Here is a 23,892-nt window from a genome sequence, read left to right as displayed (position 1 = left end):
GGTTGGATTCTGTGGGCTTGGTGTTGGATTCTGTAGATCCAGGGTTGGATTCTGGGGTTGGATTCTGTGGATCAGGGGGTGGATTCTGTGAACTGGGAGTTGGACTCTGTGGATCTGAGGTCGGATTCTGTGGATCCAGGGCTGGATTCTGTAGATCCAGGGCTGGATTCTGTGGATCAGGGGGTGGATTCTGTGGATCCAGGGTTGGGCTCTGCCCCAGGTTCCCAACAGGACCCTGTGAATGTTCTCTCTCCTTGTCCTCCTGCCTGTGTCTGCCATCTCCTTTCCTCAAGCACCAGATTATTCCAGGAGTTTATTATCATTGTAATTCCTATAATTATCCCATTCCAGGAATCATTATTATTCCTAAAATAACACCTCGTTTTCCTCTTCCATCCCAGCCTGCCCAGCTTGGAACTTCTCCTCATTTTCCCCAAACCTCATCCCCCATCTGGGATGTGTGGCCAGGGCCTTCCCGGGTTCTGGAAGGAGCTGGGAACACTCCAGGCATTCCCAGTCCCCCATCCCTGTGTTTCAGGACCGTTTTGGGCAGTGCTTCACCACCAAGGTGCTGACGGAGCCGCTCGGCGAGGCCAGGTGAGCCGGGGTCTGTCCCTGAGGGGTCTGGGGCCACTCCTGGCCGTGGGGAGGGTGACTGAGCCCCAGTGTCCCCGAGGGAGGGTGACTGAGCACCAGTGTCCCCAAGGGAGGGTGACTGAGCCTGGGTGTCCCTGAGGGAGGGTGACTGAGCCTGGGTGTCCCTGAGGGAGGGTGACAGGCCATGGCTGAGCCCCGATGTCCCCAAGGGAGGGTGGCAGGCCGGGGCTGAGTCCCAATGTCCCCTGATGGAGGGTGACAGGCCATGGCTGACATGCCAGGCTGAGCCTGGGTGTCCCCAAGGGAGGGTGGCCAAGCCCGGGTGTCCCTGAGGGAGTGTGGCAGGCCAGGACTGAGTCCCTGTGTCTCCAAGAGAGGGTGGCAGGTCAGAGCTGAGTGCCAGTGTCCCTGATGGAGGGTGACAGGCCATGGCTGAGCCTAGGTGTCCCTGAGGGACAGGGCTGACCAGGGCTGACAAGCCAGGCTGGGCCCAGGTGTCCCCTGGCCCTGAGGGAGGATGGCTGAGCCCTGACAGCCCTGAGGGGGAGGGTGGCAGGTCAGGCTGAGCCCCAATGTCCCTGAGGGAGGGTGACAGACCATGGCTGAGCCCAGGTGTCCCTGAGGGAGGGGGGCAGGGCAGGGCTGACAGGCCAGGCTGAGCCAAGGTGTCCCCTGGCCCTGAGGGAGGGTGGCAGGCCATGGCTGAGTCCCAATGTTCATGAGGGAGGATGACTGAGACCCAGTGTCCCCAAGGGAGGGTGACTGAGCCTGGGTGTCCCTGAGGAAGGGTGACAGGCCATCACTGAGCCCTGATGTCCCTGATGGAGGATGACAGGCCATGGCTGAGTCCCAGTGTCCCTGAGGGAGGGTGGCTGAGCCTGGGTGTCCCTGAGGGATGGTGACAGGCCATGGCTGAGCCCTGATGTCCCTGAGGGAGGGTGACAGGCCATGGCTGAGCCCAGGTGTCCCTGAGGGAGGGTGACAGGCCATGATTGAGCCCTGATGTCCCTGATGGAGGATGACAGGCCATGGCTGACCCCAGTTCCCCCACAGCCTGGAGCAGCACCCCGGGGCCCAGCCGGAGCGCAGGAGCAGCGTGGCCGTGGCGGTGCCGGACGAGGACGAGAGCCGTGACACCGTGCGGCTGCACGACAAGGACGAGGTGGCACCGGCACCTTCCTCACCCCCAGGCCCTCCCCCTGTCCCTGGACACCCTACTCATGTGTTGTTTTCCCATCCCTTTCCAGCAGAAGAACCTCCTGAGGTATTACCTGTTCCAGGGAATGCGCTACGTGTGGCTGGAGCGGCGGCAGGCCTTCTGCAGGGTCAGGTACTGCCAGAGCCCGGCGTTCCTGCTCCCTCAGGATCCTCCTGGATCCTAGCATTCCCAGCTCCCTCAGGATCCTCCTGGATCCTGGCATTCCCGACGTTTCTGAACTCCCTCAGGATCCTCCTGGGTCCCGGCATTCCTGCTCCCTCAGGATCCTCCTGGATCCTAGCATTCCCAGCTCCCTCAGGATCCTCCTGGATCCTGGCATTCCCGACGTTTCTGAACTCCCTCAGGATCCTCCTGGGTCCCGGCATTCCTGCTCCCTCAGGATCCTCCTGGATCCTGGCATTCCCTCTCCCTCAGGTCCCTCGGCTCCCTCAGGATCCTCCTACATCCCAGCATTTCCAACTCCCTCAGCTCCCTCAGGATCCTCCTGGATCCTGGCATTCCCAGCATTCCCAGCTCCCTCAGAATCCTCCTGGATCCTGACATACCCAGCTCCCTCAGGACTCTCCTGGATCCTGACATTTCCAGCTCCCTGAGCTCCATCAGAATCCTCCTGGATCCCAGCATTCCCAGCTCCCGCAGGACTCTCCTGGATCCTATCTGGCATTCCCAGCTCCCTCAGGGCCCTCCTGGATCCTGGCATTCCTGAGTTCCCTCAGGACCCTCCTGCCCCCAGCATCCCCTGTATCTCCTGTCCCTTGGTGCCCTTTTTGGGGCTCCCTAAAAACAGAGGCCAGGCCAAATTAAGGGAATAAAATCACTTTTGTGTTTTTTGAGGGCCTTCAGTCAAGGCACCTTGGGCGGACAAAGCCCCCCAGGGGCTACTCCCAAAAATGGATCACGGCTCACAGGTTTTCACACTTTTATAACTTTGGTCCATTTGCATATTGAGGGTTAATCCTCCAATTACAGCTTCAGATAATGAAGTCATTTACCCCAGGTTTGCTCCCCCAGCTCCCTTTTGTTTAATCTCTGGGGGCCTGAGGCAGTGAGGGCTCCTTGAGGAATTAGAGAGGAATTGCTGTGTCTGCCCCAAACGGGAGAACAGCAGCTGGCACTGCGTGTGGGGTTTGGAGTTACACACTAAAGAACTGCAAGGTTATATTACAAATTGTACATACAAATAATATAGAATATATAAAATGAATATATGAAATCCTGAGGCAGTGAGGTGTCCTTGAGGAAATGGAGAGGAATTGTTGTGTCTGCCCCTAACGGGGGAACAGCAGCTGGCACTGCGTGTGGGGTTTGGAGTCCTACACTGAAGAACTGCAGGGTTATATTACAAATTACAAACTGAAAATATTACAAATAATAAAAAATATATTAAATGAATATATGAAATCCTGAGGCAGTGAGGTGTCCTTGACTTCCAGGCCTGGAGAGGAATTGCTGTGTCTGCCCCAAACGGGAGAACAGCAGCTGGCACTGCGTGTGGGGTTTGGAGTTACACACTAAAGAACTGCAGGGTCACAAATACACGGAAAATATAAAGGCTCAAACCCTGAGGCATCACCCTGAGCACTCCCAGGCCTCTGGAGCCATCCCTGGTGCCCTCAGGGTGCTCCCGGGCACGGGGAGCCGGCCGGGGCAGTTTGGCAGGGCCGGACGCTCCCAGCTCAGACTGTGCCCCTTTTGTTGCCTTCCCTTGGCAGCCGTGGGCTGCAGAGAGGCCAAGGAACAGGGCACTCTCCCTTTCCAAAGGGGTGGGTTTGTCCCCAGCCCTTGGCTGTGCTGTTTGTTCCGCCCTCCCCGCTGGGTCTGACTCTCTCCCTGTTTTCCTTTGCTGCCCAGCGTCCTGGACGAGGGCTGGAGCTGCGCAGAGCTGCACCTGTGCCAGGCCGGGCTGGACCAGCAGGAGCACGGTGCCAGGTGGGGGCTGGCAGCGCCCTGGGGCTTTTCCAGGGAGCAGGGAATCCCGGAGCCTCCGACCCCAAAGTGCCGGGCGGGATGGGATTCCTGGGATTGGCTTCTCTGCATAACCCAGCTCCTCCTGGGGGTCTGGGCAGCACAAGGGGCCTTTGGGCTGGAAATGCAGCTTTTCCCAAGGGTGAAACTCCTTCTCTCTTTTCCCAAGGGTGAAACTCCTTCCCTTTCTTTTCCCAAGGATAGAACTCCTTCCCTTTGTTTTCCCAGGGGTGAAACTCCTTCCCTTTCTTTTCCCAAGGATCAAATTCCTTCCCTTTCTTTTCCCAAGGATAAAACTCCTTCCCACTTTTCCCAAGGATCAAATTCCTTCCCTCTTTTCCCAGGGGAGAAATTCCTTCCCTTTCTTTTCCCAAGGATGAAATTCCTTCCCTTTCTTTTCTCAAGGATCAAACTCCTTCCCTCTTTTCCCAAGGATAAAATACCTTCCCTTTCCTTTCTCAAGGGTGAAATTCCTTCCCTTTCTTTTCCCAAGGATAGAATTCCTTCCCTCTTTTCCCAAGGGTGAAATTCCTTCCCTTTCTTTTCCCAAGGATAAAGTTCCTTCCCACTCTTTTCCCAAGGATCAAATTCTCCTTTCCCAAGGATCAAACTCCTTCCCTTTCCTTTCCCGAGGATAGAATTCCTTCCCTCTCTTTTCCCAAGGATAAAACTCCTTCCCTCTCCTTCCCAAGGATAAAATTCTCCTTTCCCAAGAATCAAACTCCTTCCTTCTCTTTTCCCAAGGATAGAACTCCTTCCCTCTCCTTCCCAAGGATAAAATTCCCTCTCTGTTCTTCCCCCTCCTCAGGAGGAAGATCTACGGCCCCAACCTCATCGAGGTGCCTGTCAAGTCCTACGCCAGGCTCCTGGTGGAGGAGGTGGGTTCCAGGCTGGGTTTCCCAAGTGGATTTTCCCAGGACAGATCCCTCCCCTGCTCCCTGTCCCTGTCTGGAAGCGCTTCCCGGCCCTTGGGAAGGGAGGAGAGGATTTGGGGAGAAGGCAGAGCCATGAGAGGACCCTTCCTGACCCTCTGGGTGCAGACAGGAGCAGCCCCCAGGGGTTGTGGAGGTGGCTGAGCACCCTTGGGAGCAGCATCCAGAGGGAATTCCAGGGGGGATGGAGGGTTTGGGGGCTGCCAGCCCCAGGGAAGGGCCCAGGGAAGGGCTGGGTTCTCCTCTGCCTCCAGGAGCCTGGAAGGCTCATGATGGGGTGGAGGAAGCCTTTCCTCCTCCAAGAAATTCCTCCCTCCTGGAAATCCTGTACTGAGCTGGGGGAAGCTCTCCCCACCCCAAGGAGCCTGGAAATCCCATACTGGGCTGGGAGAAGTTCTTCCCACTTCCAGGAGTCTGGAAATCCCATAATGGGATGGAGGAGGTTAAATCCCATGATGGGCTGGAGGAGGTTCTCCCACCCTGAGGAACCTAGAAATCCCATAGTGGGCTGGGAGAGGTTCCACTCAGGATCCTGAATCCCATAATGCTGGGAGTCCCCCATTTCCAAGATCCTGGAAATCTCATGATGGGCTGGAGGAGGTTCTCCCACCCCAAGGAGCCTGGAAATCCCATGGTGGGCTGGGGGAGGTTCTCCCCCATTTCCAGGATCCTGGAAATCCCATGATGGGCTGGGGGAGGTTCTCCCACCCTGAGGGACCTGGAAATCCCATGGTGGGCTGGGGGAGGTTCTCCCCCATTTCCAGGATCCTGGAAATCCCATGGTGGGGAGGTCTCCACCCAAGAGCTGGAAATCCCATGGTGGGCTGGGGGAGGTTCTCCCACCCCAAGGAGCCTGGAAATCCCATGATGGGCTGGAGGAGTTCCCTTTCAGGATCTGAAATCCCATGGCTGGGGTTCTTCCACCCAGGACCTGGAAATCCCATGGTGGGCTGGGGGAGGTTCTTCCACCCCAAGAGCTGGAAATCCCAGGATGGGCTGGAAAGGTTCTCCAGAGGGACTGGAACTGTTGGCTGGAGGTCTCCCACCCCAAGGAGGTCTCCCGGTGAGCTCCCAGAGCTGTTTTTTCTCCTTGTTGCAGGTGCTCAACCCCTTCTACCTGTTCCAAGTGCTCAGCATGGTGCTGTGGGTGTGTGATGCCTATTACTACTACGCCGCCTGCATCTTCCTCATCTCCACCTTCTCGCTGGGGCTGTCCCTCTACGAGACGCGCAAGGTGGGTGGGGACAGCCCTATCCCAGCCCTCCCTGTCCTCCATCCCTGCTTCCGAGCCCCCCAGGCCGTTTTTTGGGGATGGTTTCCCATGTTTTGGGTGGATTCTGATCACTGCCTCCCTCCCAGCAAAGCACCACGCTGCGGAACATGGCCAGGATGTCCGTGGGGGTCCGGGTGCGGCGGCCTGGAGGAGGTGAGAGGGAGGGTTTTTGGGATGGTGGTTGGGATGATGTGTCCTTTGGGATCCTGGTCCTGCACCAAAGTGGTGTTGGGATAGGTGGGAATGATGTTGGGACACGCTGGAATAATGTAATTGTGCATGGGAATAATGTTATGAGACACCAGAGTAATGTTGGGATGTGGGGGAATAGTGTTGGGATAGACAGGATCAATGTTATGATATATGGGAATAATGTTATGATATATGGGAATAATGTTATGATATATGGGAATAATGTTATTATACATGGGAATAATGTTATGAAACACCAGAGTAACATTGGGATGTGTGGGAATAATGTTGGGAGACACGGGAATAATGTTGGGATACATGGGTATAAAGTTGGGATATATGGAAATAATGTTATGATATATGGGAATAATGTTATGAGACACCAGAGTAATGCTGGGATGTGTGGGAATAGTGTTGGGATAGACAGGAACAATGTTATGATATATGGGAATAATGTTAATGTACATGGGAATAATGTTATTATACATAGGAATAATGTTGTGATAGATGGGAATAATGTTATGAAACATCCCAACAAAGAGTAATGTTGGCATGTGTGGGAATAGTGTTGGGATACACAGGAATAGTGTTGGGATACATGGAAATAATGGTGGGATACATGGGAATAATGTGATTATACATTGAAATAATGTTATGAAACACCAGAGTAACGTTGGGATGTGTGGGAATAATGTTGGGATACATGGGAATAAAGTTGGGATATATGGGAATAATGTTATGATATATGGGAATAATGTTATGATATATGGGGAATAGTGTTGGGGTGCTTGGGAACAATGTTATGATATATGGGAATAATGTTATTATGCATGGGAATAATGTTATGAGACACCAGAATTATGTTGGGATGTGTGGGAATATGTTGGGATAGACAGGAACAATGTTATGATACATGGGAATAATGCTGTTATACTTGGGAATAATGTTATTATACATGGGAATAACGTTATGATATGGGGAATAGTGTTGGGGTGCTTGGGAACAATGTTATGATATATGGGAATAATGCTATTATACATGGGAATAATGTTGGGATACACAGGAATAATGTTGGGATACGTGGGAATAACATTGTGATATATGGGAATAACCTTATGATATATGGGATTAATATTATGATATATGGGAATAATGTTGGGATACATGGGAATAATTATACAAATATATGGGAATAGTGTTATAAGACAGGAGTGATGTTGGGATACATGGGAATAACAATATGATAAATGGGAATAACGTTATTATACATGGGAATAATGCTGGGATACACTGGAATAGTTTTGGGGTCCAGTTAGTAAAAGATACCTCTGTCCAAGTGAAGGTGCAGACAAGACCATATTCCAAAGCCAATATGGATTTAATTTAACAAGAGATTTCAGGGAAAGAGAGAGACAAATTGATTAAAGGATAATCCCCCCATGAATCCCTGCCCTGTCCCAGCAGCCCTTTTCCTCCTGCTCTTCCCAGTGCCGGGAATCCCTGGGGTTCCTCTGGTAGCTCCATTTGTCACACAGCCCAAACCCTGGCTGTCCACAGGTGTTTGTGCCATTCCCAGTGCTCGGGTGGCTGGGAATTGTGGTCTGGATCAGCTCTTCCCAGCCCTGGCACCTCCCTGCTGGGAATTCTGGTCTGGATCAGCTTTCCCCAGGCCTGGATCTCAATTTCCCACCTCCTGGGAATTAACCCCTTCCTGTTTGCTGCCTTATCCCATTGGGATTCCTTCCATGGTCCCTGGAGATGAGTGTCCCATTCCCCAATCCCCAAGTGGGTTCTCCAGGAGCCTGGAGATGAATGCCCTGTTCCCCAATCCCTGAGTGGGTTCTCCAGGTGCCTGGAGATAAGTGACTCCATTCCCCAATCCCTGAGTGGGTTCTCCAGGTGTCAGGAGATGAGTTTCCCCATTCCCCAATCCCTGAGTGGGTATTCCAGGTGTCTGGAGATGAGTGACCCCATTTCCCAATCCCTGAGGTGGTTCTCCAGGTGTCTGGAGATGAATGTCCCATTCCCCACACCCTGAGTGGGTTCTCCAGGTTTCTGGAGATGAGTGTCCCATTCCCCAATCCCTGAGTGAGTTCTCCAGGTTTCTGGAGATGAATGTCCCATTCCCCAGGCCCTGAGTGGGTTCTCCAGGTGTCTGGAGATGAGTTTCCCCATTCCCCAATTCCTGAGTGGGTTCTCCAGGTGTGAGATGATGAGTTTCCCCATTCCCCAATCCCTGAGGGGGTTCTCCAGGTTTCTGGAGATGAATGCCCCATTCCCCACACCCTGAGGGGGTTCTCCAGGTTTCTGGAGATGAATGCCCTGTTTCCCAATCCCTGAGTGGGTTCTCCAGGTGCCTGGAGACAAGTGCTTTGTTCCCCAGGCCCTGAGTGGGTTCTCCAGGTGTCTGGAGATGAATGCCCCGTTTCCCAGTCCCTGAGCAGGTTCTCCAGGTTCTCCATTCCCCACACCCTGAGCAGGGCTGTTTTCCAGAGGAGCTGGTGGTCAGCTCGGCAGAGCTGGTGCCCGGGGACTGCATCCGGCTGCCGGCGGCCGGGGCGGTGCTGCCGTGCGACGCGGCGCTGCTGAGCGGGGAGTGCATGGTCAACGAGAGCCTGCTGACCGGTGAGAGCCCTCCCTGCACCCCGGGGTGGCTGCCTGAGCAGGGACACACAGGGTTATGTGGGGATTTATGGAAGGCTGTCCATGGATACACCTTGGGCAGTTCTCGGGTTGCTGTTGATAATTGGTGCCCCAAGATGTGCAGGGTGTCTCTGTTTCGGCCTGCACAACTGAAGGATGAGTCTGGACTCCTCACTTTTCGGTCTTGAGGTTATTAATTTTATCTATAAAATTTTCTTTCTGCCCAGCTGAGATCTGCTCAGCCAGGCAGCCACAGGCACTCTGTGTTGTCCTTTTATACTACAAACTACATATAACATATTTACACTTAATTCCCAATACCCATCACCTGTGTTAGACAGTGAGCTTCTACTCTAAACCACCAAAGTGCCAACATCACTGCAGAAAATGCGGAACAAGAAGAAGAAAGGCTAGACATGTCCAAGTTCCTCCATCTTATCCCCATAACCCCCACACCAAAAATCTGAAAATCTGCATTTTCACTCTGTGATCATTTTGTTCTTACATTATTCAAACCTGTGTGACTTTCATGTCCTCATACAAAGCTGGCAACTTGCTCCAGGGGTCACAATCAAATCCCCAGGTGCTCTGGGCTGTGTGCCAGGGTCTCTGAGCCCCCCAGTGGGGTCCTCAGCAGTTCTGGACACCCAGAGGGATGCACTGAGTTCCAACAGCAAGTCAGAAACCTCTGAGGCTACACCCAAAATGGACAATGGTCATGAGTTTTTCAGACAATTATAAATTTTTAACCCCATTTACATATCAGGGATTAATGCTCCAATTACAGCTTCAGGTGATGAAGTCATTTACCCCAAGTTTGCTGCTCCCCAGCTCATTTTGTTGGTACTTTTTGGGCCTTGAAGCTGGAGGGTGTCCTTGAGTTTCAGGCCCAGAGGAATTGTTGTGTCTGAATAAAACAGGAGAGCAGCAGCTGGCACTGTGGAGTTTAGGGTTAGGCGCTAATGCAGCACAGGGTCTCAAAATGCAGAGTATAAAATCCTCAGGCAGCAGTGTCACCAGCCTGGCACTGCTGGGGGGTGTCACTGTGGGGTCCCCAGCTGGTGCCAGCAGTGTTCATGTCCCCAGCAGTGTCTGTGTCCCCAGCAGTCTGTGTGTGAGTCCCCAGCAGTGTCCCCAGTGGTGTTTGTGGTGTCCCAGCAGTGTCCCTGTCCCCAGCAGTGTCCTTGTCCCCTGCAATGTCCCCAGCCGTGGCCCTGTCCCAGCCGTGTCCCTGTCCCAGCAATGTCCCAGCAGTGTCCCTGTCCCCAGCAGTGTCCTTGTCCCCTGCAATGTCCCCAGCAGTGTCCCTGTCCCAGCCGTGTCCCTGTCCCAGCAATGTCCCAGCAGTGTCCCTGTCCCCAGCAGTGTCCCAGCAGTGTCCCAGCAGTGTCCCAGCACTGTCCCAGCAGTGTCCCTGTCCCCAGCAGTGTCCCAGCAGTGTCCCAGCAATGTCCCCAGCAGTGTCCCTGTCCCAGCAGTGTCCCAGCAGTGTCCCAGCAATGTCCCCAGCAGTGTCCCTGTCCCCAGCACTGTCCCAGCAATGTCCCAGCAGTGTCCCTGTGCCCAGCAGTGTCCCAGCAATGTCCCCAGCAGTGTCCCTGTGCCCAGCAGTGTCCCTGGCTGCCCCCTGACCCCCCTGGGGTGACAATCCCCCCCGGAATGTTCTGGGCAGGGGAGAGCGTGCCGGTGATGAAGACGCCGCTGCCGGCGGGCGGAGCCGCGTACTGCCCCGAGGAGCACCGGCGGCACACGCTGTTCTGCGGCACACAGGTCATCCAGGCCAAGGCCTACGTGGGCGGGGAGGTGCTGGCCGTGGTCACCCGCACAGGTGAGGGCGTGGGGGATAATCCAGGATGAATCCCGGGTTAAATCCGTGCCCTTGGGAGCGGTGCCATGGTGATCTCCTGCCTGTCCCGCAGGGTTCTGCACAGCCAAGGGGGACCTCATCAGCTCCATCCTCTACCCCAAACCCGTGAGCTTCAAGTTCTACAAGGATGCTGTGAAGTTTGTGCTGTTCCTCGCCATCCTGGGTAGGTCTGGACGTGGAGATGCCTTGTGGAGCCGCCAGATTCCTTGGAATGGAATCCCATCTCCCTGCTGTGCCCTGCTTTGTAACCGAGCCCCTTCTCCCCTTGCACAGCTCTCATCGGCACCTTGTACAGCATCCTCATCCTCATTAGGAACAAGGTAGGGCTGGTGGAGCGAGTGGGACAGCCCACAGGGATCCATCAGGGGAGGGATGGATCCTGTTCCTCCTGCTCCCCTCCCAGGTCCCGGTGGGACAAATCATCATCCGCGCCCTGGACCTGGTCACCGTCATCGTGCCGCCGGCGCTGCCGGCCGCCATGACCGTGGGCACCATCTACGCCCAGAACCGGCTGAAAAAGCAGGGAATCTTCTGCATCAGCCCCCCGCGGATCAACCTGTGCGGGAAGATCCGCCTGGTGTGCTTCGACAAGGTGAGGTGTATAACAAAGCCTCCATCTCGGCCTGATTATTGAGCGGTGCAAGGATGGTCCGGGAGCCCAGTCCCTCTGGGAGACAGAGTGCTCAAATGCCCAGTTAGCTCGTGGCCATGGCTGCAGGCTGCCCTTTAGCAAGCTCGGTGATTGTCAGCTCTTTAGTGATATCAGCTCTCTTAGGATCTCAGCTCTTTGCTTGCCTGCTGGGGTGCCCTTGGCTGAGGCTGCGGCAAACACGAGAGAGAAGAAGGAGAAGTCCTGGTGTTCCACAGCGATGGTTTATTGGGGAGACTGAAGGGTTCCAGTGACAGCTCTTCTGCTGTCGAATGGGCTAAAACAGCCCCTCTTTATAGGGTGTAGGGGGATCCAAACTTGTCCAACAGCAAGGGTTAGGTATAGTGGCCTATGAGGTTACAAAGATAAGGCTAAGGGGCGGGGGTCAGAGACAGGAGCTTATTTTGCTGTCTCATAATAAAGCCTCTATCAGGTCTGGCCTTATTATCAAGCAGTGCAAGATCGCCCGGGAGCTCAGTCCCTCTGGGAGACAGAGTGCTCAAATGCCCAGTTAGCCCGTGGCCATGGCTGCAGGCTACCCTTTAGCAAGCTGATTGTCAGCTCTTTGGTGATATCAGCTCTCTTAGGATCTCAGCTCTTTGTTTGCCTGCTGGGGTGCCCTTGGCTGAGGCTGCAGCAGACGCAAGAGAGGAGAAATCCTGGTGTTCCACAGCGATGGTTTATTGAGGAGACTGAAGGATTCCAGTGACAGCTCTTCTGCTGTCAAATGGGCTAAAACAACCCCTCTTTATAGGGTGTAGTGGGATCCAAACTTGTCCAACAGCAAGGGTTAGGTATAGTGGCCTATGAGGTTACAAAGATAAGGCTAAGGGGCGGGGGGGCAGAGACAGGAGCTTATTTTGCTGTCTCATCGTGACTCAGCAGTTCCTACTTGTGACAGTGGTCACAGGGGTCTTCAGGTGAGGGAAGAGACGAGAATGTTGACTCCATGTTCAGAAGGCTTGATTTATTATTTCATGATCTGTATATTACATTATAACTAACTAAAAAGAATAGAAGGAAGGGTTTCCTCTCAGAAGGCTGGCTAAGAATAGAATAGAAAGGAATGATAACAAAGGCAGCTCTCTCGGACTCTGTCTGAGATGGCTCGGCCTTGATTGGCCATTAATTATAAACATCCAAGATGGGCCAATCAAAAATCCACCTGATGCATTCCACAGCAGCAGATAACCACTGTTTACATTTTGTTTCTGAGGCCTCAGCTTCTCAGAAGGCAGAAAACCCCAAGAAAGGATTTTTAGTGAAAAGATGTCTGTGACACCTAGTGTTAAGTCTCAATCCTCCCCAAGCTCTATGGGATCTGCCACAGAGATGGGGCGGGCAGGGTGGGCACCGGGGCTGCCCGGACCCACCGTGCTGTGCCCACAGACGGGGACACTGACCCAGGAGGGGCTGGACGTGTGGGGCGTGGTGCCCCTGGAGCAGCAGCGCTTCCTGCCCATCGTGCACGAGCCCCGCTGCCTGCCCGCCGGCGCCCTGCTCTACGCCCTGGCCACCTGCCACGCCGTGTCACCGCTGCGGGGACAGCTCGTCGGGGACCCCGTGGACATCAAAATGCTGGAATCCACCGGCTGGGTGAGGCGGGTGTGGCCGGCCCGGGGCTCTGTTCAAATCACCAACGGGATGGGGCTGCTGTGGAATGTGCCTTGAGCTGTTTTATTTTCCAGCATCAGTCTCATTCCATGGTTATGACAATGGGAAGATGCCAGCAGCTCACATCCCAAGCAGCAGACCAAGAACTTAAAGTTACACCTCACTTTATAACTTTTTTGACCAATCACACAAAGCAAAAGCACATTGACAGTAGTTCTATCCAATCACTATAAACACACATACCTTTGGTTAAAACAATGTTTGCTTATTTCAAATACAATACCTGCTTGTAAGCTCTTGTGCACAGAGCTCCATTATTAAGCTTCAACCTTCCTAATATCTTGCTAGATAAACTTTTCTGTAGCTTAGAGAGTTATTCTAGACAAGCGTTAATACACAGATCATTGTTCTATTTGCCCTTGCTTTTCTACAGCTTAAATTTAATTTTTCTGCTGACGTATCTCATGGCTGCTGCCTAGCTTTACTCACAGTTATACTGCCTCTAAAGCCTGACTTTTGCAGCTTTCCCAAAACCTTCTAATTTTGTAGATTCCCACAATGGGGATTGCAGGGCTGGAGAGGGAGGCGTTGGGAACTCGGCGGTTCTGGACCCTCTGTGGGTGGATGAGCTCATCAGGGTTTTGCCCTCTCGATTTCAGCGCCTGGAGATGATGGAGGAGGAGGAGGAAGGGGAGCTCCCGGCGTTCCAGCAGTTTGAGATGAAGGTCTTGGCTGTGGTGAAACCTCCACCAGAGGAGGAGCAACCTCGGGACAGGGTAACCCATGGAACAGCTCCTCACCCTCCTGCTTCCTGGAGGAGCTCCTGCCTCCTGGAGGAGTTCTTGCCTCCTGGAGGAGCTCCTGCCTCCTTGGAGGAGCTCCTGCCTCCTTGGAGGAGCTCCTGCCTCCTGGAGGAGTTCTTGCCTCCTGGAGGAGCTCCTGCCCGGCCCTGATCCCACCCACTCTCCACAGAGGCACCAGGCCCCGCTGGGGATCCTGCGGCGTTTCCCGTTCTCCTCCTCCCTGCAGAGGATGAGCGTCCTGGTCAAGCTGCCCGGGGAGGCCTCGGCCCACGCCTACGTCAAGGGCGCCCCGGAGATGGTGGCCAGTCTGTGCAGGAAGGAAACTGGTTGGTACTGGGAGGTGGGCTCACCCCCAGTCCCGCTGGCTGCATCCCTGGGGCTCCTCTCCCCCCAGGGAATTATCCTCAGGAACGCTGTGGGGCAGCTCCCAAAGGCTTTGGGGTGGCTCCAGCCACAGGAGGGAAAGGAAACAGGAGCCAGAAGATGGGGAATGGGGTTGGGGGCTTCCTTCAACCCATGCTGGGATCTCCAGGCTCCTTGGGGTGGGGAGAGCTTCCCCCAGCCCAGTATGGCATCTCCAGGTTCCATGGGGTTGAGGGCTTCCCCCAGTCCAGTATGGGATCTCCAGGTTCCATGGGGTTGAGAGCTTGCCCCAGTCCAGTATGGGATCTCCAGGTTCCATGGGGTTGAGAGCTTGCCCCAGTCCAGTATGGGATCTCCAGGTTCCATGGGGTTGGAGGCTTCCTCCGTCCCAGTATGGCATCTCCAGGTTCCATGGGGTGGAGAGAGCTTCCCCCAGCCCAGGGTGGAATTTCCAGGCTCCTTGGGTTGGGGAGAGTTTCCTCCAGCCCAGGGTGGGATTTCCAGGCTCCTTGGAGTGGGAAGAGCTTCTTCCATCCCATCATGCGATTTCCAGGCTCCTTGGGGTTGGGAGAGTTTCCTCCAGCCCAGTATGGCATCTCCACGTTCCATGGGGTTGGGCGCTTCTCCCAGCCCAGTATGGCATCTCCAGGCTCCATGGGGTGGGGAGAGTTTCCCCCAGCTCTGTATGGGATCTCCAGGCTCCATGGGGTGGGGAGAGCTTCCTCCATCCCCTGCTGGGATCTCCAGGCTCCCCCAGGAGCTGTTCTGGCCTCGCTTTTCCAGTGCCCCCGGATTTCTCCCAGATGCTCCGGCACTACACCACCGACGGGTTCCGGGTCCTGGCTCTGGCCTGCAAAGCCCTGGGCACGGTGGCCACCTTTGAGGAGGCCCTGCAGCTCCCCAGGTCAGTGCCAGCACTCCCTCTCTCCATCTCCTCACTCTCTCCCGGCATTTCCTGGGATGCCCTGCAGGGAATTCATCCCTAATCCCTGGCTGGTTCCCAGATGGATTTTAGCTTCTCACACCTCTTGATCCTCTGTGCTGGTTTTGGAGGTGATGAAAGGCTCCTTGTCTCCCACCAGGGACTCCGTGGAGAGCGGCCTGAACTTCCTGGGGTTCCTGGTCATGAAGAACGTCCTGAAGCCGGAGTCTGCGCCGGTGATCCAGCTGCTGAGGAGCGCCAACATCCGCCCCGTCATGGTGACAGGTGACCCTGGAGGGAGCAGCACACAGGGCTCGGGGAGGGATGGCCCACAGACAGTCCTGGGCAGTGTGCTGGGGGAAAGGGCTTTCCCACTGGGAACTCCACTCCAGGAACGCCACCCCAGGAATCCCACCAGGAATTCCACCCCAGGAGCCCCACCAGGGATCCCACCAGGAATCCACCCTAGGAATCCCACCAGGAATTCCACCCCAGGAGCCCCACCAGGGATCCCAACAGGAACCCTACCCCAGGAATCCCACCAGGAATCCACCCTAGGAACCCACCAGGGGTCCCAACAGGAACCCTACCCCAGGAATTCCACCCCAGGAACGCCACCAGGGATCCCAACAGGAACCCTACCCCAGGGATCCCAACAGGAACCCCACCAGGAATTCCACCCCAGGAATCCCAACAGGAACCCTACCCCAGGAATTCCACCTGAGGAATCCCACCAGGGATCCCAGCAGCAATCCCACCAGGAATTCCACCCCAGGAACCCTACCAGGAACCCCAACATGGATCCCAACAGGAATCCCACCCCAGGAACCCTACCCCAGAAACCCCACCAGGAATTCCACCTCAGGAGCCCCACCAGGGATCCCAACGGGAACCCTACCCCAGGAATCCTACCAGAAACCCCACCAGGAGTTCCACCTGAGGAACCCCACCTGAGGAACCCCACCTGAGGAGCCCCACCAGGAATTCCACCCCAGGAACCTCACCAGGCCCCCCCCACCAGGGATCCCAACAGGAACCCTACCCCAGGAATCCCATGAGGAACCTCACCAGGAATTCCACCTCAGGAACCCCACCTCAGGAACCCTACCAAGAATCCCACCAGGGATCCTACCAGGAACCCCAGCATGACCCCCAGCAGGAATCTGTGCCTGGAGCAGCTCTGGGGGCACCATGAGCACTCCTGGGTCCTGGCTCTCTGCGTCCCTGCCCTCAGGATCCACAATCCACTGCAGGGCTCAGGGCGTGGACGTGTTTTGGGTGGAAGAACTCCTTGTTCTGCTGTCCATCCCCTAAATATTGCTGTGTTTGAAATCCCAAATTCCCTGCCTTATGCAGGGAGTGTAGGTCCACCTCTGGGTGTTTTCCAGGCAGGAGAACGAGGGTTGAACCCACATTTCCTTGGGGCAGGGCAGGCAGGAGGTTTTGGAGGAAAGAAGAGGGAAGCCAAGCCACCACATGTCTGCGGTGGCCGGGAGAGGGGACACGGCAGCTTGGAGCTGCTCCTCTTGGCCTGGGCATCCCAAAACCTCCTTGCTGATGGCCCACGTGTCCCTGGCAGGGGACAACATGCTGACAGCCATGAACGTGGCGCGGGGCTGCCGCATGGTGGAGCCCAGGGAGGGCGTGATCTTCGTCACAGCCTCGCCGCCCGGCCACGACAAACCCGCCGCCCTCAAGTTCGTCCTGGCCGAGCATTCCCAAGGAGAGGAGCAGCCCGAGGTGAGAGCCCAGGACACCTTTTGGGAGCCCAAACTGCCCAGGTACCCTGCAGGGCTCGGTTTTTTGTGGAATCACAGAATTTCAGTGTGATTTGGGTTGGAGGGACTTGAGAGCTCATCCTATCCCATGGGCAGGGACAATTTCCACCATGCCAAGGTGCTCCAGCCTGGCCTTGGACACCTCCAGGGATCCAGGGGCAGCCACAGCTGCTCTGGGCACCCTGTGCCAGGGCCTGCCCACCCTCACAGGGAGGAATTTCTTCCCAAGATCTAAGAAATGGAGTCCCTCAAATCCGGCTGTCTCCGCAGTCCTGGGAATCCCGAAATCCCAGAACAGGTTGGGTTGGGTTGGAAAGGACCTCAAAGCTTGTCCCATTCCATGGGCAGGGACACCTTCCACTATCCCAGGGTGCTCCAGCCTGGCCCTGAGCCCTCCCAGGGGTGGGAAGGGGTTTTCCATCATCATCCTTGGAGGCAATTAAGGCTGTGATCCTGCTCCTCATAAACCCATCCTTCGGGAGAGGTTCAGCTGCTCCTGCCTTTCCCTGGAGCACATCCAGGGATCCAGGCTGGAATGGCAGCTCCAAACACCTCCCCATGGATGCTGCCAGATCCTGCTGCCAGCTGGGCTTGGAGGGCTGGGCTGCACCCCAAACAGCCCCATTGGTGTGCCTGGAATTGGGATTTTGGGGAGCCTTTCCCACTGCTCTGGGTCTGGCATGGAGACCTCGGTCAGCCCAGCCCGGCACCCCAAACAGCCCCACTGGGAATTGGGATTTTGGGGAGCCATTCCATGCTGCTCCAAGCTGGATCAGCCCAGCCTTGTACCCCAAACAGCCCCACTGGGAATTGGGATTTTGGGGAGCCATTCCCTGCTGCTCCAGGCTGGGTCAGCCCAGCCTGCACCCCAAAGAGCCCCACTGGGAATTGGGATTTTGGGAGCCATTCCCTGCTGCTCCAAGCTGGGTGTGAAGGTCTGGGTCAGCCCAGCCTTGTACCCCAAACAGCCCCACTGGCAATTGGGATTTTGGGGAGCCATTCCCTGCTGCTCCAGGCTGGGCTTGGATGGCTGGGTCAGCCCAGCCCTGCACCCCAAACAGCCCCACTGGGAATTGGGATTTTGGGGAGCCATTCCTGCTGCTCCAGCGGGTCCCTGCATCGCCAAACAGCCCCACTGGGAATTGGGATTTTGGGGAGCCATTCCTGCTGCTCCAGGCGGGTCCTGGCTCGGCCTGGGGGCCCTGCAGGGGTTGGGGCTGGAGCTGGAGCTGTTTCCTGGCAGGGCCTGCAGCAGCGGGACAGCTCCTCCCTCCCACCCCGGCACTGCCACTTCGCCCTCAACGGGAAATCCTTCCAGGTGGTCTGCGAGCACTTCTCCGAGCTGCTGCCCAGGGTGAGTGGGCAGGGAGCCCCAGGGGCCTTGGGGAACCCTCCAGTGCCTTGGGGAACCTTCCAGTGCCACTGGGAACCTTCCAGTGCTTTGGGGAACTCTCCAGTGCCACTGGGAACCTCTCCAGGGCAGCTGGAAACCTTTCAGTGCCTCTGGAAACCTTCCAGTGCCACTGGGAACATTCTAGTGCTGCTGGACCAGCCTTGAATTCCAGTGCCCTGGAAAATTCCCTGTTCCCAGCTGGACAATCCCAGTTCCTTGCCCAGCTGGACATTCCCAGTTCCCTGATGGACATTCCCAGTGCCTTACTGGACATTCCCAATGCCCAGCTGGACATTCCCAGTGCCCAGCTGGACATTCCCAGTTCCCAGTGCCCAGCTGGACATTCCCAGTTCCCTGCTGGACATTCCCTGTTCCCAGCTGGACAATCCCAGTTCCCTGCCCAGCTGGACATTCCCAGTTCCCTGCTGGACATTCCCAGTTCCCTGCTGGACATTCCCTGTTCCCAGCTGGACATTCCCAGTTCCCTGCCCAGCTGGACATTCCCAGTTCCCTGATGGACATTCCCAGTTCCCTGCTGGATATTCCCAGTTCCCTGATGGACATTCCCAGTGCCTTACTGGACAATCCCATTTCCCTGCTGGACATTCCCAGTTCCTTACTGGACATTCCCAGTGTCCAGCTGCACATTCCCAGTTCCCTGTCCCCCGGGAATGCTGACCCATCCTCCCCGTTGGCAGATCCTGCTCCGGGCCACCGTGTTTGCCCGCATGCTGCCCGAGCAGAAGACGCAGCTGGTGTGCAGCCTGCAGGAGCTCAAGTAAGGCCCAGGGGCTGGATCCCAGGGGCTGGATCCCAGGGGCTGGATTCTGGAATTTGGGGTGGGCGGTGTTGGGAGATGCCTCAACCATCAGCTGGTGGCACCCATGCCGTGGGCAGGGACACTGCACCAGGTCCAGCCTGGAACGGGGCACCCACAGCTTCTCTGGGCTAAGCCAGGGATTTTCCCCATTTCCTGAGGACTGTGGGCTCCCTTTCCCATTCCCTGAGGAATGTGGGCTCCCTTTCCTGCATTCCGTGAGGAATGTGGGGTCTCTTTCCTTGTTCCCTGAGGAATGTGGAGTCCCTTGCCTGTATTCCCTGAGGAATTTGGGCTCCCTTTCCCATTCCCTGAGGATTTTGGGCTCCCTTTTCCCATTCCCTGAGGATTTTGGGCTCCCTTTCCCATTCCCTGAGGAATTTGGGGTCCCTTCCCCATTCCCCAAGGAACAAGGGATCCCTTTCCCATTCCCTGAGGAATTTGGGCTCCCTTTCCCATTCCCTGAGGATTTTGGGCTCCCTTTTCCCATTCCCTGAGGAATTTGGGCTCCTTCCCCATTCCCTGAGGAATGAGGGCTCCCTTTCCCATTCCCTGAGGAACGTGGGCTCCCTTTCCCGTCCCCTGAGGATTTTGGGCTCCCTTTCCCATTCCCTGAGGAACGAGGGCTCCCTTCCCCATTCCCTGAGGAATTTGGGCTCCCTTTTCCCATTCCCTGAGGAACATGGGCTCCCTTTCCCATTCCCTAAGGAATGTGGGCTCCCTTCCCCATTCCCTGAGGATTTTGGGCTCCCTTCCCCATTCCCTGAGGAACTTGGGGTCCCTTTCCCATTCCCTGAGGAACGTGGGCTCCCTTCCCCATTCCCTGAGGATTTTGGGCTCCCTTCCCCATTCCCTAAGGAATGTGGGCTCCCTTCCCCATTCCCTGAGGAATTTGGGCTCCCTTTCCCATTCCCTAAGGAATGTGGGCTCCCTTCCCCATTCCCTGAGGATTTTGGGCTCCCTTCCCCATTCCCTGAGGATTTTGGGCTCCCTTTTCCCATTCCCTGAGGATTTTGGGCTCCCTTTCCCATTCCCTGAGGATTTTGGGCTCCCTTTTCCCATTCCCTGAGGATTTTGGGCTCCCTTTCCCATTCCCTGAGGAATTTGGGCTCCCTTTCCCGCAGTTACTGCGTGGGGATGTGCGGGGACGGTGCCAACGACTGCGGGGCGCTGCGGGCGGCCGACGTGGGCATCTCCCTGTCCGAGGCCGAGGCGTCCGTGGCCTCGCCCTTCACCTCCCGCGTGGCCACCATCGAGTGCGTGCCCAGGGTCATCCGGTGAGCGGGGGAATCCCGGGAATGCTGAGGCGGAATCCCAGGGAGGGCTGGCCGGTGGTTAGACTGGGAGGGACTGGGACTCAGAGGGCATTGGGAGGGACTGGGAGGGACCTGGGATGGACTGGGAGGGGCTGGGAGGGGACTGGGATAAACTGGGAGGGGACTGGGATAAACTGGGAGGGACCTGGGAGGCGACTGGGATGGACTGGGAGGAGCTGGGAGGGGACTGGGATAAACTGGGAGGGACTGGGGTGGACTGGGATGGTACTGGGAGGGACTGGGAGGGAACTGGGAGGGACCTGGGAGGCGACTGAGATGGACTGGGAGGGACCTGGGATAAACTGGGGAGGGACTGGGATAAACTGGGAGGGGACCTGGGATGGACTGGGAGGGACTGGGGAGGGACTGGGATAAACTGGGAGGGGACTGGGATAAACTGGGAGGGGACTGGGATAAACTGGGAGGGACCTGGGAGGCGACTGAGATAGACTGGAAGGGACCTGGGAAGGGACTGGGATGGACTGGGATAAACTGGGAGAGGACTGGGATGGACTGGGATAAACTGGGAGGGACTGGGATAGACTGGAAGGGACCTGGGAGGCGACTGGGATGGACTGGGAGGGGACTGGAAGGGACCTGGGAGCAAAATGGGAGGGGACTGGGATAAACTGGGAGGGACTGGGATAAACTGGGAGGGGACTGGGATAGACTGGGAGGGACTGGGACAAAATGGGAGGGATTGAGGTGGACTGGGAGGGCACTGGGGGGGCTGGGAGGGGATTTGGGGTTACTGGTTTATACTGGTTCGGGGCTTTTCGTTACTGGTTTAGGGTGCCCATTGCTGATCATTGGGTGCCCATTTGGTGGCGCCGTTTTTGGGGACACCGTTTTCCCCCCCAGGGAGGGCCGGTGCTCCTTGGTCACCTCCTTCGGGGTCTTCAAGTACATGGCCCTGTACAGCCTGGTGCAGTTCGTGTCCGTGCTCCTGCTCTACACCGTGAGTGCCACCCCAATCCCTGCTTTTCTCAGAATTCCTGGGGCACCGATGCCTTTTGGGGCTGCCTAAAAACAGAGCCAGAGAAAATTAATGGAATAAAAAGCAGGTGAATTTATTGAAGGGTACATCTTGGGCAGACAAAATCCCCCCAGGGGCCACACCCAAAAATGGACCACAACTCACAGGTTTTCACACTTTTATAACTTTGGTCCATTTGCATATTGGGGGTTAATCCTCCAATTACAGCTTCAGATAATGAAGTCATTCACCCCAAGTTTGCTCCCCCAGCTCCCTTTTGTTGAATCTCTGGGGGCCTGAGGCAGTGAGGCCTTGAGTGCCAGGCCTGGAGAGGAATTGCTGTGTCTGCCCAAAACGGGAGAACAGCAGCTGGCACTGTGTGTGGGGTTTGGAGTTACACACTAAAGAACTGCAGGGTTATAGTACAAATTACAAACTGAAAATATTACAAATAATAAAAAAATATATTAAATGAATATATGAAATCCTGAGGCAGTGAGGTGTCCTTGAGGAATTGGAGAGGAATTGCTGTGTCTGCCCCAAACGGGAGAACAGCAGCTGGCACTGCGTGTGGGGTTTGGGGTTCTACACTGAAGAACTGCAGGGTCACAAATACACGAAAAATATAAAAACTAAAACCCTGAGGCATCATCCCCAGTGGTTCTGAGCCTGTCCCTTCCCTCCTGCCCAGATCAACACCAACCTGAGTGATTTCCAGTTCCTGTTCTTCGACCTGGTGATCACCACCACGGTGGCGGTGCTGATGGGGCGCACGGGGCCGGCGCCGGCGCTGGGCGTGCGGCGGCCGCAGGGAGCCCTGATCAGTGTGCTGGTGCTGGGCAGCCTCCTGCTGCAGACAGCCCTGCTCATCACCGTGCAGGTCCTCAGCTACTTCATCACCGTCTCACAGAGCTGGTGAGGGCCCCACATCCGGGAATCGTGGGATTCAGGGTTGGAAAAGGGCATTGAGTTCAACTGTTTGCCACTAAACCCCAAGTGTGAGGTCCACGGGGATTTTGGACACTTCCAGGGGTGGTGATTCCATCCTGCACACGCTGTTCCAGTGCTTTGCAGCCCTTTCCATGAGGAAGCCTTTCCCACTATCCCACCTGAACCTGCCCTGGTTTCCTGAGGGTTTGGTGATGGGGATGGCACTGAGGTTGTGGCAGAGCCCAGGGTGTGTCCTGGGATTTGGGATTTGGCAGCAGACAGGGAACCATGGAATGTCTTTAGTTGGAAGGGATCATCCAGTCAAACCCCTGGCCCTGCCCAGACACCCCAACAATCCCAGCCTGTCCTGGAGCTCTGGCAGGGCTGTGCCCATTCCCTGGGGAGCCTGGGCAGTGCCAGCACCCTCTGGGGAAGAGCTTTGCTGATCCCCAACCCAAACCCCCCTGGGCCAGCTCCCATTCCCAAGGGATCCATCCCTGGTCCCAGAGCAGGGGTTGGAGCTGCCCCTGCCCTTCCCAAAGCTGTAACTGATGGAGAACGAGGGGTGGTGTCCAGCCCCCCCTGGCCTCTCTGCTGACCCTGTCCCCTGTCCCTGTGCCAGGTACGTCCCCCTGAACAGCACGGTGACAGCGCCCCAGAACCTGCCCAACTACGAGAACACCGTCCTGTTCTGTGTCACCGGCTTCCAGTACCTCATCCTGGCCGTGGCCATGTCCAAGGGCTACCCCTTCCGGGAGCCACTCTACACCAACGGTGAGGACACGGGGACACCAATGGGACACCCACGGGGACACCCAGGAGGGCACACACAGGACACCAATGGGGACACACAGGGACACCCAGGGGGCCACCAATGGGGACACACAGGGGCACCCATAGGGGCACCCACAGGGCACCGAGGGGGACACCCATGGGGACATCCATGGGGCACCCACAGGACATCCATGGGGCACCCAGGGAGACACCCATGGGGCACCCACAGGACACCCATGGGCACTCACAGGGCACCCATGGGGACACCCAAGGGGCACCCACAGGGACATCCACAGGACACTCAGGGGGACACCCATGGGGCACCCACAGGACACCCATGGGGACATCCATGGGGCACCCAGGAGGACACCCAAGGGACACCCACAGGGCATCCAGGGGGACACCCATGGGGCACCCACAAGGCACTCATGGGGACAGGAACGAGATTTCAGAGTCTCAGCCAGGGGGACACACAGGGACATTCACGGGGGCACCCAGGGGGGCACTCAGGGCACCCAGGGGGACACCCACAGGGCACACATGGGGCACCCACAGGGACACCCACAGGGCACCCACAGGGACACCCACAGGGCACCCACAGGGATACCCATGGGGACAGGAACGAGATTTTGGAGTCTCAGCCAGGGGGACACACAGGGACATTCACGGAGGCACCCAGGGGGACACTCAGGACACCCAGGGGGACACCCACGGGGCACCCAGGGGGACACCCACGGGGCACCCACAGGGCACCCATGGGGACAGGAACAAAGTTTCGGAGTCTCAGCCAGGGGGACACACAGGGACATTCACGGGGGCACCCAGGGGGACACCCACGGGGCACACATGGGGCACCCACAGGGATACCC

The 23,892-nt window shown here is 56.5% G+C and overlaps 1 protein-coding gene across 3 annotated transcripts in view; it reads left to right on the top strand.

Moving 5' to 3' along the window:
* Positions 1-23,892, top strand: part of ATP13A2 (ATPase cation transporting 13A2) — a 39,409-nt gene that overhangs the window by 12,741 nt on the left and 2,776 nt on the right. For 2 of the 3 annotated variants that reach the window (XM_064730504.1, XM_064730502.1), the window contains 24 exons: positions 539-597; positions 1,651-1,759; positions 1,845-1,927; positions 3,668-3,745; positions 4,590-4,659; positions 5,813-5,947; positions 6,073-6,139; positions 8,672-8,803; positions 10,494-10,649; positions 10,741-10,851; positions 10,962-11,008; positions 11,092-11,280; positions 12,727-12,933; positions 13,611-13,727; positions 13,924-14,080; positions 14,901-15,021; positions 15,200-15,324; positions 16,619-16,779; positions 18,061-18,171; positions 18,909-18,988; positions 20,152-20,304; positions 21,205-21,301; positions 22,011-22,234; positions 22,872-23,023. In XM_064730504.1, the coding sequence (XP_064586574.1) occupies positions 539-597; positions 1,651-1,759; positions 1,845-1,927; positions 3,668-3,745; positions 4,590-4,659; positions 5,813-5,947; positions 6,073-6,139; positions 8,672-8,803; positions 10,494-10,649; positions 10,741-10,851; positions 10,962-11,008; positions 11,092-11,280; positions 12,727-12,933; positions 13,611-13,727; positions 13,924-14,080; positions 14,901-15,021; positions 15,200-15,324; positions 16,619-16,779; positions 18,061-18,171; positions 18,909-18,988; positions 20,152-20,304; positions 21,205-21,301; positions 22,011-22,234; positions 22,872-23,023 (2,941 nt within the window). The remainder of the gene's footprint in view (positions 1-538; positions 598-1,650; positions 1,760-1,844; positions 1,928-3,667; positions 3,746-4,589; positions 4,660-5,812; positions 5,948-6,072; positions 6,140-8,671; positions 8,804-10,493; positions 10,650-10,740; positions 10,852-10,961; positions 11,009-11,091; positions 11,281-12,726; positions 12,934-13,610; positions 13,728-13,923; positions 14,081-14,900; positions 15,022-15,199; positions 15,325-16,618; positions 16,780-18,060; positions 18,172-18,908; positions 18,989-20,151; positions 20,305-21,204; positions 21,302-22,010; positions 22,235-22,871; positions 23,024-23,892) is intronic. The other variant, XM_064730503.1, reaches the window with a different exon arrangement.

The sequence above is a fragment of the Zonotrichia leucophrys genome, chromosome 21, assembly GCF_028769735.1.
Source record: "Zonotrichia leucophrys gambelii isolate GWCS_2022_RI chromosome 21, RI_Zleu_2.0, whole genome shotgun sequence".
Lineage (NCBI taxonomy): Eukaryota > Metazoa > Chordata > Aves > Passeriformes > Passerellidae > Zonotrichia > Zonotrichia leucophrys.
The sequence above is the reverse complement of the archived record's forward strand: the minus strand, read 5'-3'. Positions and strand labels throughout refer to the sequence as shown.